This window comes from Micromys minutus (assembly GCF_963924665.1).
Source record: "Micromys minutus genome assembly, chromosome: 20".
Taxonomy (NCBI): Eukaryota; Metazoa; Chordata; class Mammalia; order Rodentia; family Muridae; genus Micromys; species Micromys minutus.
In genome coordinates this window covers 14846866-14863232 of record NC_137955.1, presented here as the reverse complement: position 1 = coordinate 14863232, position 16367 = coordinate 14846866, and the positions used below count along the sequence as shown (strand labels likewise).

The following is a 16367-nucleotide window of genomic DNA, read 5'->3' as shown; positions in this document are numbered from 1 at the left end:
TTATCCAGCAACAGCGAGCATTTGCCAAGGCCCTGATTAATGTTTAAAGAAACATGGCAAAGCGACCCATTAACCTGAAATGGGTCTGTGTGAAATCATCTTTCCTCCAAATGACCTTGACCCTTTTTCACAAATGCTATATTCTAAATACCAACATCTAGCCTTTACTGAACACTTACTGTGGATAAGGTTCTATCTTATGCATTCTATTTTTTATTTTTCTAATCTCACTAAAAATGTATTTTCCCATTTTACTAGCAAAAAAAAAAAAGTGTCTGAGAAATTGTGACTTGACATTGGCTCGAGTGGTAAAGGGCAAAGTAACGATCCCAGGAGCCATTGTGTCCCTTGAGTGTTTTCTTTGATGGCAAAGCTTTGATGCCTTTGTGGTCACATTTATGTAGGACACACATACTCTAAGCTTGGTTGCTTTCAATCAGAAAGCAAGAATTCAAAATCTATCCTTTAAAATTTCCCGGTTCTATCTTTTCTCCTCTCACCATATAATGCATGTCATAAAAATCTGCATGGACCATGCCAAGTAGTGATTCGTGCGGATCATACGCAAACATTTATTTGGAAAAGGTAGTCAGAAGGTATTGTTTGGAATTACAGTTGCTTCTCAAGGATCAGCCTTCTGGTCATGGAATTCCAGTCTCTACCACCAGAGGGCAGTAACAACATTAAAAATGAGCCACTTTGTACTCAGCGTCAGACCATGGATCACACTAAATCTGAATTTGGTTTCCTAGTTCACTTCACATCTTAAACGGATGTTTCTTTTTTCCTTCAAGTCCGAATTAACATTTTATGCTACATTTAAAAAATATATAGACACTCAAAGGAAGCATATGATGTGTTAGAAGCCATTTCTTCATATAGGGATGTTAAAATGGACCAAAATAGATGCTACGTACTGGTCTCATTGGCAGAGTGTAGACATGCGACATTGAATATTCAGTGGCTTCGTCAAAAGCACTCGTCTGTGTCCAGAAATTCAGAGTTTATTCAGTTACATACAATCTGGATTTTACTAAGCTGTTCCTCCTAGAAAATTAGATTTTTTTCCCTACCCCCGTCCCAAACCAGATTCATAAATACCAGCTAAGGAACAGGACCGAAGAGAGTATATGTGTGCACACATTAGTTTGTGCACATGAGTACAGAGGCCAAGGTCAATTTTGGGTGTTGTTTCTAAGATGTTACCCACTTTGTTTTAAACAAAAGAAAACAAACAAACAAACAACAACAAAAACTCAAGGGGTTTTACTAGCCTAGAGCTCCCCAATTAGGCTGGGCTGGCTGGCCAGTGAACCCCAGGGATTTGCCTGTTTCTACCTTGTCCATAACATGATTGCCAGCCCATGTCACAATGCCAGCAACTCAGTTTGGTAGAGTTGAGTTAGCAGCAGTGGAGACATGACCTAGCTTTGGCCTGAGTCAGAAGGAGGGACCCTGGGGGACACTGAGAGACGTTCTTGGCTGTGTCTCTCTCAGGGAAGCTAAGATCAGCAAAGACACAAGACCTGTAAGTATTGCACTGTTAGCTCTACCAGCAAGCCCAGCTCTCCCGTCGTTCTGCGAGTCCTATTTATACCCTCCAAACATCATGTGTCCTCCACATGCCTTGCCTCAGCACGTGTCTTGCTTTAGCAAATGCATCCAGTCAGCCTGAGTCCAGGGAGTCCCAACAAATGGAGCTGAACTATGCCATATAAGGTAGACCAATACTCACGTGTTGTTAGCAAAGAATCCTTCACGTGTTCTTTCATGTGCTTGCGTTAGCAGAACATCCTCTCTCCTGTGTCTGCTTCAGCAAAACATTCCTTCATGTGTCTGCCCCAGCAAAACACTGTCCGACACAACTGACTCTCCAAAGAACCCTGAAAGTTTCCACTTTATACTTGGCTTTAAAGGAAGTATCTGAAACCAACTACTGACTCCACCCACTAAGGAGCACCTGGACCTCCTGCCAATCCGTTCTGCCTGCAGGACAACAGTCAGTTTCTTAAAGATGTCTTACTAAAATGAGTCAAAACCCATGGTGGTTCCGGCTGCTTCTGATCCTTCTCAGCGGGTTATTTGAGACTGTAACTTGAAGGCTGTGGTTAGCTCCTGACAAATTATAGTTGTCCCCAGTTCGCCACTGGCTCTTCCTGTTAAGCCTGACCCTTTACCCTTTGCCTCTTAAGCCACTGCGTGGGGCCATGCTTCTTACCTCTGTCACTCTTCTTCCTCCCTCCTGTTCAAAGTCACACACAACTACAGACAAAAGAGAAATCAAAGGTTAAATTATACAGAGGGCAAACTTACCCCGAGACAATACAATTTGATCTAGACTTTGCCCAATACTATTGAAATTTAAGTGGGCATGTTTTATTTTATTTTATTTTTTACTTTAAAATTTTATTCACAACCAGTGACATAAAAGACTTATTTTCCATGCTGAGAAAGCACGGGGGTGGGGAGATGTCTTTAGCCTGTCTCTGGCTTCTCCCTCATTGCCTGAAGCAACCTATGTTTCCTGATCTTAATTGTCAGTGCCCCTTGGGAGCTATAGTGGCATCCATGCAAAGTCACAGGCAGAGCTTGGCACCATATCAAAGATGGATAGCCTCAAACGAACCATTCAGGACCACTGTGAACAGATGTGCACTCTGTACAGATGTGAGCCTTTGCTGCAGTCACGATCAGAGGAGCTGTGGGCATACACAGTTCTCTGAGCATACGTGTTTCCCCAGCAGTTAGCCTTGGATGCAGTTAAAATTTGGCAAGCCCTTCCAAAGTATTGCCTACCCCACTCCATGTGAATCTTACTATGAACCATGGGAAGAGAGGAGAACGAAAAGGATGGGCCTTATCCTGGAGAAATAAAACTCGGAAAGCTTAGAACATCAGTAAGTTTACAGCTTGGTCTTGTGTTTCATTTTTCCCTTTCTAACTTGGAAGTCACACAGTGGATCGAGACAGCACTAAAGCTTTGGGAAAGGTCTTCAGTCTCTCTGGACTTAACACTCACCAACAGACAGTCTACCATTTCTTTGGAACAGAAACTACTGAAATGTCAAAATTCCAAAGAAACCAAATTGACCGAGTCATCCTCCTTTAAAAACACTTTCACTGGTGGGTTCAGCCTCTCTACCGTCCACTTGTTCTGTACTATTTAACACTGGAACCTGCATATGCAGCAGAGGACAGCAGTGTCCAGCATCAATGTGAGAAGAGGCCTTTGGTCCAGGGAGGGTGCATTTTCCCAGTGTAGGGGAATGACAGGCACTGAGGTGGAGAGGGTGACTGGAAGAGAGTGCACCTTTGTGGAGCTGTGTGGAGGGGGAGGGGGAAAGGAGGGGAGGGAGTAGGGGATAACATTTGAAATGTAAATACAGAGAGTATCTAATTTTAAAATACCCACTGTAATCAACACATTTCTTAAAAAAAAAAAAAAAAAACTTTCTACAGTAAAAGATGTTTCCACATATTTCCACACGGAGATGTAAAATATAAATGTTTATGTCTTATTTTCTCTCTGGCAATTACTGTTACTTGAATAGTCCTCATTCTTCTCCATTCATTAGGAAAAAATCACACTCTGACATAAGAAACATGCCAAATGGGAAAAGAGAACAATGCCAGGTACACCCCACCTCCCACCCCTCAATTTGGTCCCTCAGGTAGCTGTCCACTAGTCCTTATGAGTTCGCCTGAAGTGTGTCCATCTGTCCTCCTGAGCAGCTAAACACATACTAGAGCTCTGTCATTCAACCACAAAGGCCACACCCACATGGCTCTTTTGTGGGCACGTGGCAGTCCACTATTGAGAGATCCGTATGGAGTCCTGTGCACATTCCTCGTCGCTTGGGCCTGCCGCTATGCTCACAGAAGGCCGGTTTTCAAGTTTCCAAGTTTTTAAAACTTCAAGACCCTCCAGCATCATCAGTATCTGACTGTCTGACTTTTTTTTTTCTTCTGTAATTTCGGTTCCATTCTCTTCCTCTTTGCACAGTCCTGACATACATCACCCAGTAAGGTGGTACTGTCCACTCGTTCAGCATCTGCTGTTTGCAGATCTAGGGCAAGGACTTGCACGTATCCTGGGAAAAGGTCAAAACAGTCTCCATGGGACACTACTTTAATTCCATGCAAAAGCATGTCTGCCTGATGCTTAAAGGAATGGTCTTCATTTCCTTGAGCACTACAACGCAGTGCTCTAAGTCCACCTGATTTGGCACGGAGTACAAGGAGAGCGCTTGAAACATATGGTCACCCAGCGTCTCTCCGCAGCCCATGAACAGGAAGGACTTTGCAGGTCTTCCTTTACTTCTGGATCTTGAGTGACATCTTTATAGCCCGAGGGATCCAGCACCATCCCACAGGGGTCTGTGTATAAGCCGTGAATATGAAGGACTCCATACTTGACCTTGTCCTTCAAGTCCAGGGATGCCACGGTCTTGCTCGGTCTTGCTCGGCCGCTGCCTGGAGATCTCCAGCAGGTGGTCACAGTTGGTGGTCAGCACCATGGCTCCTCTGTCCATCAGGCCGAGGATGCAGTACCACAGGGTTCTGGATATGCTGCTTTGAGCTGTCAAAAAACTCCATCAGGCAGTCCTGGAAGAAGTTGAGCTTGGTGTCACCTGTGCGAGGTGACATCTTCCGGATCAGATCATGGGCCACAACCTGCATGTACCGGACCTTCATCACTTTCCTCTGGAACTCGGCAATGTCCCCAGGATGAAGGACCTCCAGCTGCTCCATAGCCTGGATGGCTGCCTCGATGCAGTCCCTCCTAGGGCAGAGTGATCAGATGGGGCCCCAGCGGCGCTCACCCTGGTCCCAATGACCAAGAGCAGGTCCTGGGATTGCTTCCTAATGAGGCTCTTAAAAAACTTTCTGCACTTCTGTTCACTTCTGTTCACTGTCTTTTTCCACTGATTCCATCTGTGATTCCTGCTGACTGGTCAAACTTCCAAGCTCAGTCCTCTTCAGAGGGAAAGTGCTCTGCAAACCAAACTTCTGGGCCAGGCAGCTGGGCTGTGTCCCACAGCTGAAACCAAGGATCGGGGGCAATCTGTAGTCCAGTTCCCCAACAATGGTCAGCTGTGAATGGGAAGTCCAAGGATCTAGTAGTCGCTCAGTCCCTCAAGGCTAGTAGATTCCAACAGACATGCAGGCAAGTAAGTGCAAACCAGAGAAGAGCCAGTCTTCCTTCTTCCAAAGTCCTTATGTAGGTCTCCAGCAGAAGGTGTGTCCCAGATTAAAGATGTGTACCACCACACCTGAATCTGGGACTTGCTTTGCCCCAAACTGACCTTGAACTCAGAGATCTCCTTGCCTTAGCCTCCTGGGATTGATCCATGGCCACTGTGCCTCAAGATCTCCATGCCAAGATTCAGGTCAGAAACTTGTGTCTCCCAGCCTCAAGATCTGGATCACAGGTGAGCCTTCCAATTCTGGATTGTAGCTCATTCCAGACATAATCAAGTTGACAGCCAGGAATAGACACTACACTCCCCTTGCACTGTGCTGGGAGTGGGAGGCACAGAACTGAATCAGATGCCTTCCTGCCCTCCAGGGGCTTGTTCTTGGCTCACACCATCACAAGTCTGTGCAAGACTACCTTAATAAACGGCCACAGACAGGGTGGCTGCTGAGTGGTGGAAGCCAACTTCGTGTGGTTTGGGAAGAGACACCAGGGTGCCTTCGTGGCCTGGCTGCTGTGAGCCTCAGCCCTAAGCTCTTTGCATGGCCTGTGGTAATTTGAATATGTGTAGGCTTGTTTTAAACTATCACTTGTAGTCAATCTGGGCTGTGAAATCAGTTTAGGGGGTTTAAGTGCCATCATCAGAGGGTCTCTGTGTAGTAGAGCTGAATGATCCTCAGCAGATGTGCATCTGTGTCCTCAATGGGTCGTGGTGGCAAACATGTTTCTTACAGATGTGGCAAAAAAAAAAAAAAAAAAAAAAAAAAAAGGCACAGATTTGAGTTAACTCCTTTATTCTAGGCTCGACTCTAAATTCTGTCTTGAAAAAAATAATTCTTCAACTGGCCTTTTGACTACCAAAATATGAAGCATTGTTTTGTTTTCTCTTTAAACAACTCCTTAAACATCTGACCAAGCATCTGGCTTCCTACTCTGTTCCTGAATGCTTACACTCCAACGAACTCCCTCCTTCTTATTTTAAAGTCTGCATTATACATTATAATATATAATGTATATAATATATAATATATATAGCCTATATATATTATAGCTATATATATAGGCTATATATATATATAGCCTTTGTCTTCTGGAACCCTGATGTTCTCTTTTGATCTCAAGCACCCCAGACAGACCATCCCATAGCTCTTTCTAGAAAACTTTCTCAGACTCCGAGCGCCTGTTATTAGCATCCCCAAATGAGCTACTGGGTCACAGAAGCCTTAGTATGAAAGTAGCAAAGGAGACTGCTTGGTGTTTCTTATCTTTTAATTACTGTTCCTTTGCCCCACCTCTAGAGATAGTTTTGGCCATTTTCCACCAAGTTCTCTTCCATCTTCCTCATAAATATGTATGTCACAGACACACACATGTCTGTGTGTCCTGTGACTATAGAGACCCACAAACCATTGTACAATTATATAGTATCCGAGATTTTATATAATCTCCTTTCTATGTACATCCCTGTCTTCTTCTTCCTCCTCCTCCTCTTCCTCCTCCCCCTCCTCCTTCTCCTCCTTCTCCTCCTCCTCCTCCTCCTCCTCCTCCCCTCTCTCCATAAAAGCTATAGATTTTGCCTTCCTGAGAACGATATGACTCTCACTGAGAATTCAGGAAGCACAGTTCAGCAAAGTACCCTTAAGTTAGTTAAGAACAGACAGATCAACAACTAGTCGATGTTCCTTTCTGCTGACCAGTTTATGCCAAATATTAGGCAGCTTAAAGAAAATCAAGATGGTTAGACCATCCTTGACATAGGAGTGTGGAGTCCTAGGTGGTCTATTGCTGGGCTGTAAAGCAGGATCCTTGAACGTAGCTTGCCAGCCGGAGCTAGGCAATAAGGTAGGGATGTACTTTGGTTTTAGAGTTGACCAGTACCCAAAATTTATTGTTACATAGCTCATCCTGAAGATGTTCCACAGCCGCCTCATTCTTTTCCAGTGAAAAGGCAGCAAAAGGTGCTTTAGTAGAGAAATGACTTGTGACTTTGCCCATTCAATAACATGGTGTTGACTGGATTCATTCTTTGTTTTCTGAACTTTAATACAAATTAGTTGAAAGCTGTGACATTTTTCTCCTCTGCTATTGACTATTTCTGTCAGTTCTGAGCTCCCCTGTCGCCCTCTGAAGTTTCACACTCTATAGTCAGACCATCTCATTTTGCTGAGTCAAATGTACAGAGGACAGCTGGTGTGTCTCAGATGTCCCTTAAATACAAAAGAATAAAAAGAACAATATAGGATCAGAACTTAGTTGGAGGTTATTAGCTGTTTGAAATTGATGTGTCTTTATTTCTCATCAACCAGAGCTAGAATCTTCTCTCCCTGGGTGGGATTTTCAGACAGGGAGGAGGGGAGAAGGGGAGAAGCCCAGCTAGCTTGTGCACACCCTATGGTTCACAGGGGTGGTCACAGGTTCTGATCTTCAAGCGCTGTTTCTGGATTCTACTTCATCTCCTGGGGTGAACAAAGCAGGCTCTGCCAGGGCTAAGGGAGCATGTAAGAGCAGGCGATCCTAGCCTGGCCCACTTGTGCATGCTGTGAGCTAAATGCAACTCGGAGAGGCGGCTATAAATAGCCATCCATTGTCAGTGCGTACGACAAGAGTCAGTGTGCTGGGCTCCTTCAGCCCCAATTAAGCGGCTGTCTGGGCAGCACTGTAAACGAAGCTGCTAAGACTAGGAATCCAGTCAACAGGCAACGCCAGGGGCTGGACATTCACGGAAGGGAAGTGGCTCAACACTGGAGTTGTGTCTGCCATGGCGAAAATCATTTTGAGGCACCTCATTGAGACCCCGGTGCGTTATCAGGAGGAGTTTGAAGCTCGAGGCTTGGAAGACTGCAGGCTGGATCATGCGCTATACGCACTGCCCGGGCCAACCATCGAGGACCTGAGGAAAGCCAGAGGCACGTCGCAGGCTCTTGCAGAGGACTCAGCCTCCACCGAGACGCCACCTGGAGAAGGCAAATCCCGTTTCCAGATCCTGCTGGATGTGGTCCAGTTCCTGCCCGAGGACATCATCATCCAGACCTTCGAGGGCTGGCTGCTGATCAAGGCACAGCACGGAACCAGAATGGACGAGCACGGGTTTATATCGCGGACTTTCACCAGACAGTACAAACTGCCAGATGGAGTCGAAACCAAAGATTTGTCCGCCGTCCTCTGCCATGATGGAATCTTGGTGGTAGAAGTAAAGGGTCCACTAGGGACCAAGTGAAAGCTTTTTGGTCCCTGTTCATACCACAGGAGGAAGATGGAAGCCGGTGACACCCGGGAATGCTTACACTTTTGGGATGGATTGCTGTAACTTGTATGAGGATTAAAAATGTATCCGCAGTTCCTGGTATGTGGAGGTTGTCTTTCTTATTGGTGGTCAGAAGGTTCTCAAATGTGTTTGTGCAGTTAGACATGATGTGCTTTTACAATGAAACCAAGCAGACTCTGGTTGGTTCTAGCATGTACCCAGTATTGGTTTTTGTTTGTTTGTTTGTTTGTTTGTTTTGGTGAGTCTAAAATCTCAAAGAGGCCGTTTGTACAGCCCATAGCGAAATAGCAATGTTCAGTAAAGAGATCTGATTCTTTCTCATTGTATAAAGAATTTCTGCATCGATAGAAGGCGGGGGGGGGGGGCGTTCAAAGAGAAAATTTTATTTCTGTATATTTTAATTTAAAAATGTAGACCTCTGGAACTGGGTCTGAATCTAGTTACAAGTCACAACAGTTGTTGCTCCTTTAAACGTCAATGGGAATTTTCAGGTATTTTCATTTTTAAAACTTTCCAGATAGACCACCTATAGTTTTCAAAGCTAAACTGAACCCTACCAGGAGTTTTGCTGGTAGACAGAGTATAGTACTTGCATTGGTGAAATATTTGTTAATTCATAGTGTATATGAATGTCTTGTGTGCCAGGTGTAGGAAACTGAAAGTTTGAGTTGCTGAATCTTAATCCTCGCTGTTTCGAAAGGGGGAATGGTAAGTGTCAGCATCTGCTGTCTCTGCTGGTCTAAAGTTTTAAATAGCCTTTCGGCCAGTGAGGAACCTGAGCTCCCGCAGCCATCTGAGTTCACACAGCACATGCTTGTCACGACTCAATTAGTGACTCTGTTCTCCCAAACTGCCGCTTTGGCTCAAGAAGGAGCTGTGTGATGTCAAGAATTCCAGCTTTGGGAAGCTTGCCTTCAACAGCTGCTCCTAGGAACTTAGATTATTTGCTATCTCATTCTGTGCGTTCTAAATACCTCCTCGGAGAAAGTGGCTGCTTTCCTTTCATTGGGTGCTGAATGAGCTCACAGGGAGCCCTAGGACAGTGCTAAGAATAGAAGAAGATCTCAGAGTATACATGACACCTGGGTGGATGCAGGCAGCTCTGGCCCTGTGTCCTTCCATCTTGCCTCTCCTGTGTTCAAGTTAAACCAGGGAGGACACAGAGTGAGTCAGAAACCAAACAAAATCTGAGGTGACATTTGTTACTTTTTGTTAGCATGGGGATGATTTTTGGAGTTATTTGTTTATATGAAGTTCATGTTTATAGCTGACGTTTGGGGTACGCAGTCTAAGATGAGACATTTTTTGTTTGAGAAATTGAACCTCTCGGAAGAGCAGTGGGGTACAATGGAGCTCACAGGTGTGAGGTGTGGGATACCAGATCCCCTAACAGGCTCAGAAGTGGGACACATTGTAACTCCTGTCGAACACGGTTGCCATGGGTGTAATTAAGTAACCAATAGTGTTTAAAGAAACAAATAGCTCCAAGGCCTCTCATTTGGTCCTGACCTTTTCCTAGACAACGCCTTCCTTCTCCCATGGGGATTTTTTTTCTTCGAAAATGAAACTTCAATACATCTTCAGTTATCACTTTTTTTTTGTTGTTTCTAAGATAAAATTCAAAAATTCAAAGGCATACGTGAGCATTTTAAGTTTTCAAACACTACAAAAAGTAAGACGATTCATTGTTGACCATCATGAGACAGTTACTTTAAATAGCTATCTCATGTTTCCTTTCTGATTTGGGCAAAATTAGACTTATCCTTGTATGAAATCTGACATCTTGATTGCTATCAACCCACACGTTCTCTGGGCTTCTAGCCCCCGCTTGGACACAGGCTACACTGTTTTGGTTTCCATTTGGTTTCACCCAATGAGAGGCACCCACTGAGGAGCAGAGGGTTATAGCTCAGAGGAGAGACAAGCTTAAGTGTACCCAAGGGCTTTTCCACCTACAACACAGTTCTTGAATAACGAGAACCCAGAGGCTCATTTATTTATGAATAAATGCCTGGTCATAACCTAAAATACTATGGTCTAATATGAAGTCTGACAGTTTTTGTTTGAGAAATTGAATCTAGCTTGTAACTTATAGATCCCATTTAAACGGTTCTATACCTTCCACATGGCTGGTTACCTCTCCTCATTTCATTACCCCCATTCCCTCCCCCCACACACACACATACACACATACTTCAGAGTCCAGGACAAATCTTCCACCTCTGATTATCTCCCAGAGTTCCAATCTATCTACCAGAACTCCCACCCACCTTCTACTTCCTGTCTCTTGCTAATAGGCTACCAGCTTTTTATTGACAGGTGATGTTTCCACACAGCATACAAGATGACCCCTATACTCAGGACTTTTTCCTACTTGCTTCCACAGTGCAGCAGATAAATTTCTCCAGAGACAGTGTTCCCCAGCAGACAGACCCCTATTCCAGTCCTTCTGAGGATGTGGGATTAAGACATTGGTTCCTTTAAAGTAAACAGAAATGGTGGTATGTAGGTGATACATGATTGGACAGTGGAGAGGTAATAGAGAAAAGGCTAGGAAAACAAGAGAGGAGGAGAGAAAGGAAGATTGGAGGAGGAATCAAGATGGAGCTGGAGAAGGAGGATCTGGATCCAGGTGGAATTAATTGGCAATAGGTAGATATGAATATTTTTAAGCGTTTCTATAGGTCTTTTTATCTCATGTAGAAGGGCAGTTTGTATCTTTGTCCATTGGATGTAAGCTTATTGTGTAGAGGGTTTGTGGATTGAGAATTTAATATATAAACCTGTTTAGTAAGCTACCAAGCTTTGGAGTCATGTTTGTGCCGGGCAGTGGAGGAAAGGAAGACGCAGGGGTGGTCATATCCACCCGGGACAGAAGCAACAGGGCCGGCAGAGTGAATCACCAGACAAGGGAACCCCGTGGAGAGAGCGGCTTTCGGACCATGTGACAGAGTCTGTGCCCTCAGCTCCACACTAAACCGTGTTCACCGAGTGAGACCGCAGGGGCCAATAAAAGGACAAGCCATCCTTCTAATATTTACTGTGACAAGGTGTGGCCTTCTCATCTTCCTTTCCCAGGTAGATCTTCATTCCGGGTTAATTCCCTGTCTCTGCTGCCCTTTCGTAAATGGTGTTCTCACTCAAGTTTCTTGAGAAGGACAGTTCTGTTTCTTGTTGGAACCTCGTCTGCTTGGCATCTTATGTGATAGGAAGAGGAGGGGTGGAGAATTGGATTTGCACCCAGGAAGCTTCTCAAGAGGCAGGCAATGGTGGCAGCTGCAGGGCAGGTGACACATCCAGAAAGGTGGGAAGGTACACAGTTGACATCCAACGCACCTACAAACCTAGAGCTGCAGAAAGCGAAGGGCCGACAAACGTGACAGCCTATGACATCTGCTGCTCAGCATCTTAAGACTACCTTCACATTTTATCACCCCCACCACCACCATGTTCCCTTTTATATCTACTTTTAACCCTCTGGTACTAAAACAATCTTAAATCTTTCCAACATTTTGTTCTCCTGTCACAGTTGGTCTGTCTCTGTATGTAGTTAAGTGACTAGCTCATCCTAGAAGTCTAGAAGGGACTGACATTTTGAAATTAGTTTCACATTCACCTCCTAGGGTGTGAGCTATACTCAGGCCTTTTATCTGTCCTTGACCCCATCCTTACCTGCTTGCCCTCTAAGGTCGAGATCACAGTGGTTACCTTGTACGGCCAACAAAGCAAAGGACAACGCCCTCCCAGCTGGCTATGAACACAGCAGAGTTCTAAGAAGCATGCAGGAAGCCCCGTGTTCCTGCATGTTGGAAGAAGTCCAGCTAGTCCAAGCTTACTGTTAGCCTTCAGAGTGCTGATCGCATTGGCAACTGAGTGTACTTACGGAGTACAAGGACACCTCTCAGTCACTTCAAAGGGGGTTTTGGATTTGTTTGTTTTCTGGTTGAGTTTTTCTTCTTTTCTCATTCTAAATAATCATGTTTGTGTTCTCTGTCTCTCAGTCTCTCTCTCTCTCTCTCTGTCTCTCTGTCTCCCCACCGCCCCCGAGGGCTGAGCTGTCCTGTGAGATGTAGCAACCCAGAGAATGAAGCAGAAGCTCCCAGTAAGTGGAGCTGTAATGGGTCCTCTCTCCTTGCAAACGCTAAGGCTAAAAGTAGCTCTTTCCCTCTCTCAGTTGCCACCTCTTAAAATAGAGTGCAGAAAGGCCTTTAAGATATTTAAGACTTCTCTTCCCCTCCCTCAGAGTTATCAAACTGTTTTTCTCCTTTCTAGGGAAGGTCTTTGGGACACAATAGTATCTTGAATTTTTTTTTTTTTTAGTTTTGTTTGTAATTACACTCACGTTAGAAGGGAGTCGCAATAGAGAGGAAAACCATCTCCAGACCCAAGAGTCAGAATGTAAATGGGCTTTAGAAATACCAACATAAATCTAGCTCTCATGTCCAATAAAGTAAAGAGGTGGGTTAAAGATGCCAAAAAATGGTCTCGGGCTCCAGATCCTCAAGAGAGAAGTAGTTACCTTCCATCTCCTCCCTTTCTTGGGCCAGTACACTGAAATGGCCCTTTTCTGCCCTGTGTCTTTGGATAGGTAGACTGCCCATGGTGGCACGCTGTGACACACTGTATTGTGCTGTTCTGATCTTGGCGATGCTGGCTGGCGTCTCCTGTCCCTATAATACTGATCCTTACAAGCTCAGGTTCGTCTGTGCTCTTGTGTTTGCTCTCCAAGGCCAGCTTCCTCTGTTTCTCAAAATAACATTTCAAAGCTCTGGACAACTCAATGCGCCTTCAATTTCTCGTTGCTATTGAATGAGATACAAGTATTTTCTTGTATAATTGGCTTTTTTTTCTTAATTTTACAGCAGATTTGAAATGGCTCTTTTGGGATGAAGTCCATAGAACAACTTGATTCCAGGGATGAAGACAAAATAAGAAAAGCTTCAAAGACCATGGCTTCATGGTCAAGACCAAATTGAAAGCAAATTAATGTAAATCAGCAGGAGTTTGAGGTCCAAATTTGCCCCTCGCTAGCCTGGAAAATTTTGGGCAGTTTGCTCACCTAATTTTCTCATCTTCAGAAAGGGGACAGTTATGGTGCCTGTCATTGTTAAATTTCAATTGTATAAATTTGTGAGACACAGTGATCATTTGATACATGCATTGTATGTAATGAATAAATCAGGGTAATTTACATTTTCATTGAAACATTTAAAATTTGTATTAAGGGCATTTAAAAAATATATTTATTGAGTACCATGTGGCATTTCAACACATGTACAAAATATACATTATATTTATAGTTATTTTAAAGAATAGATCAAATGCAGATATAGTGAGGCCAGTAAGTCTGGCTCACCCTAAGAACTTCCTCAGGACACAAGACTAAACAGTGCTAAAACTGGACATTCTGCACAAGCTAGGGTATTTGAGCTTCATATAAGTTAACAACCTGTCTTAGTTAGAATTTTATTGCTGTGAACAGACACCATGACCAAGGCAAATCTTTTAAATAAAAACATTTAATTGAGGCTGGCTTACAGGTTCAGAGGTTCAGTCCAGTATCAAGGCAGAAGCATGGCAGCATCCAGGCAGGCATGGTGCAGGAGGAGCTGGGAGTTATGCATCTTCATCCAAAGGAAGCCAGGAACAGACTGAGCATCCTCAGGCAGCTAGGAGGAGTGTCTCCAAGCCCATCCCCAGAGTGACACACTTCTTCCAACAAGGCCACACCTTCTACTAGTGCCACTCCCTGGGTCAAGCATATGCAAACCATCACACAACCCTTGGCATAAAACACATAGTATAAATTCAATAAATATGACCCATCATTTAGTATAGTTCAATGTTTTTGAGAATATTTTCATAAATATGTTGTCTACATACATTAACAGAATACATTCCTACTCTATTCAAAGGCTCGAGTAAAAGTGAAATAAAACCACTTTCGTAGGAGATGACTATCATGTTTCTAAACTCTTATGATCCTATCTTTTATTTTGTTTGCTGAAGTACAGTTTAAAAACCATTACACATTGCCCTATGAGATATTATGTTTTTACAAATTTCTCCAAAAAAGCATCTATGTTGGGAGATAAAAAGCATTCCCATGACAAGAAATGAAGGGGAAATAACAAGAAAAAATTAAAACGAGAGAAGCTCTGTGTCTGACGGTGGAGAAAATGTGGGTTCACTAATGTGATAAAGAATGCTACCTTGGTGGTAACAGGGGGTACAGAGGAAACAAGCATCTCCTCCCTCCAAAGATGGCGACTATCAGGTGGGATCCTGACCTCGGAGGACATAATGGACCAACTGGCTACAGTGGGGTGAAACCTCAACGTTCTATAACAACACATGGTTTGACTGTTGGAGGTGCCCCACAAACATGGAACGCAACTATCATCCCTTACAGAGTCTTCTTAGCCCATTTCCTGTTGCTAGCACGGAGTTCTTACAACTTGGTAACTAACTACAGAAGGAAGCTTATTTCTGGCTTCTGGTTCTTGAGTCTAGTACGTCCAAGAGCATGCTAGCAGGGACCTTCTGCTGCTTCAGTTCATCTTGAAACGTAGAAGCACAGGTGGGTGAGAAGACACGTGTGTGTGTGTGTGTGTGTGTGTGTGTGTGTGAAACGTGGGAATAGGCATGGTCATGATGTGACAACCCGGACTCATGGCTGGTAATCTAGTTCCATGGAACCCAGTCCCACCATAAAGCCCCTCATCCATCCCAATGATGCAGCCAGCTCTTAAAGGTCTCACCTTCCAACACCACCACAGTCAGATTTCAGCACAAGTTTCTGAGGCCCCCGACCATATTTATGCCCATATACCTTACAGCTGTACTGACTGGAAAAGGGCCACTCAGATGGTCTTTTGGGAAACAAAGGATAACTTATATCCTTCCTTGATGCCAGGTAGAGAGGAAGGGGGAAACCTGGTAAAGCATAGGTGATAGTAATCACATAATGAATGGGATTCTGTAGGTTGTTTATGTAGTTCATTAGTTATAGGTTAACTGCAGGGCATGACTGCATACAGCTGCTCTGGAGAGCCAGACTGACTGGGTAGCCCAGTGATCTTTGAGAGATGACGGAACACTAGTTGAGGGCTGAGGAAAGAGTACTTCAACACAAGCAATTATTTTTAAATGATTTATTCCTGTCTTTGTCTCTAAACAATGCCTAAGACTACACTTTACATGTACTCCAGGAAAGAGAAACGACCTCCTAAAAGAAGAGAGAGATCCTGTGTTTCCAGTTGATTTCCTGTGCACCTCCCTACAGTTCAACACGTGTGTTTTTTTTCCCCTTATGGCTATTCTTACATTTTACTCTGCCCAAGGTTATTCTCAGATATTTTAATCTAGGCCTTGAAAGCTTACTTTGTCCAGACTTCGGTCTAATTTTGATTTTTCTGGTATTTTTCTTCTTCTATGAACAACTCCTTTCATCCTGGGTCCAACCTGTTTCCCTTTTTGTGACTTTCTCTCCAGCATTTGCTCCTTTGGTTTCCAGTTCTAAAGTCCCCCATCATTCCAGACAGCTACCATTAGTAACCAACAACATTATGCTGGTAGCCTAAAGCCCCTTGTTCCAGGCAAGTGGGAGTAGCCAATCACAGTCTAGCATGTAACCTGGGGAGGTAATCTATTGGTACTCACATGGGGGAAGGGCGCCTGGGGCCAGTAGCTGCTAGCTGCACCACTATTGCCTTTTAACCAGCAATGGTTGGAGGAGAATGAAAATTCAAAGAAAGCAAATGAGGACATCATTGATGCTTAGCAAGATTCTAACTACCCAAGAAGCAAAGAGAAGAGAGTGAATGAAAGACTATAAAGAAAGTGTTATGTAAGTACTAAAAATCAAGCAAAGCATAAATGCCCTATGCTAAAGCTTGTGTGTAG

The 16367-nt window shown here is 44.0% G+C and overlaps 1 protein-coding gene and 1 pseudogene across 3 annotated transcripts; one reads left to right on the top strand and one right to left on the bottom strand.

The window, feature by feature from the left end:
- Window positions 1-3914: 3914 nt before the first annotated feature.
- LOC308433457 (protein FAM118A-like) lies at window positions 3915-4935 on the bottom strand (annotated as a pseudogene). Its single transcript has one exon. The product of its transcript is annotated as a protein FAM118A-like (transcript).
- Window positions 4936-7788: 2853 nt separating this feature from the next.
- HSPB3 (heat shock protein family B (small) member 3) lies at window positions 7789-13528 on the top strand. 2 transcript variants are annotated; one of them, XM_080933663.1, is made up of 2 exons: window positions 7789-8540; window positions 13328-13528. In XM_080933663.1, exon 1 carries the CDS (start codon window positions 7956-7958, stop codon window positions 8412-8414), a length of 459 nt encoding a protein of 152 aa, XP_080789789.1. In that variant the 5' UTR covers window positions 7789-7955; the 3' UTR covers window positions 8415-8540; window positions 13328-13528. The 2 variants fall into 2 exon arrangements, with proteins under 2 accessions (XP_080789789.1, XP_080789788.1); XM_080933662.1 differs by having other exon boundaries at window positions 13325-13528.
- The last annotated feature ends 2839 nt before the right edge of the window (window positions 13529-16367 follow it).

Bases quoted from the DNA above. Each gene is read 5' to 3' on its own strand.
- HSPB3 (XM_080933663.1), top strand. From the start codon at position 7,956: ATGGCGAAAATCATTTTGAGGCACCTCATTGAGACCCCGGTGCGTTAT.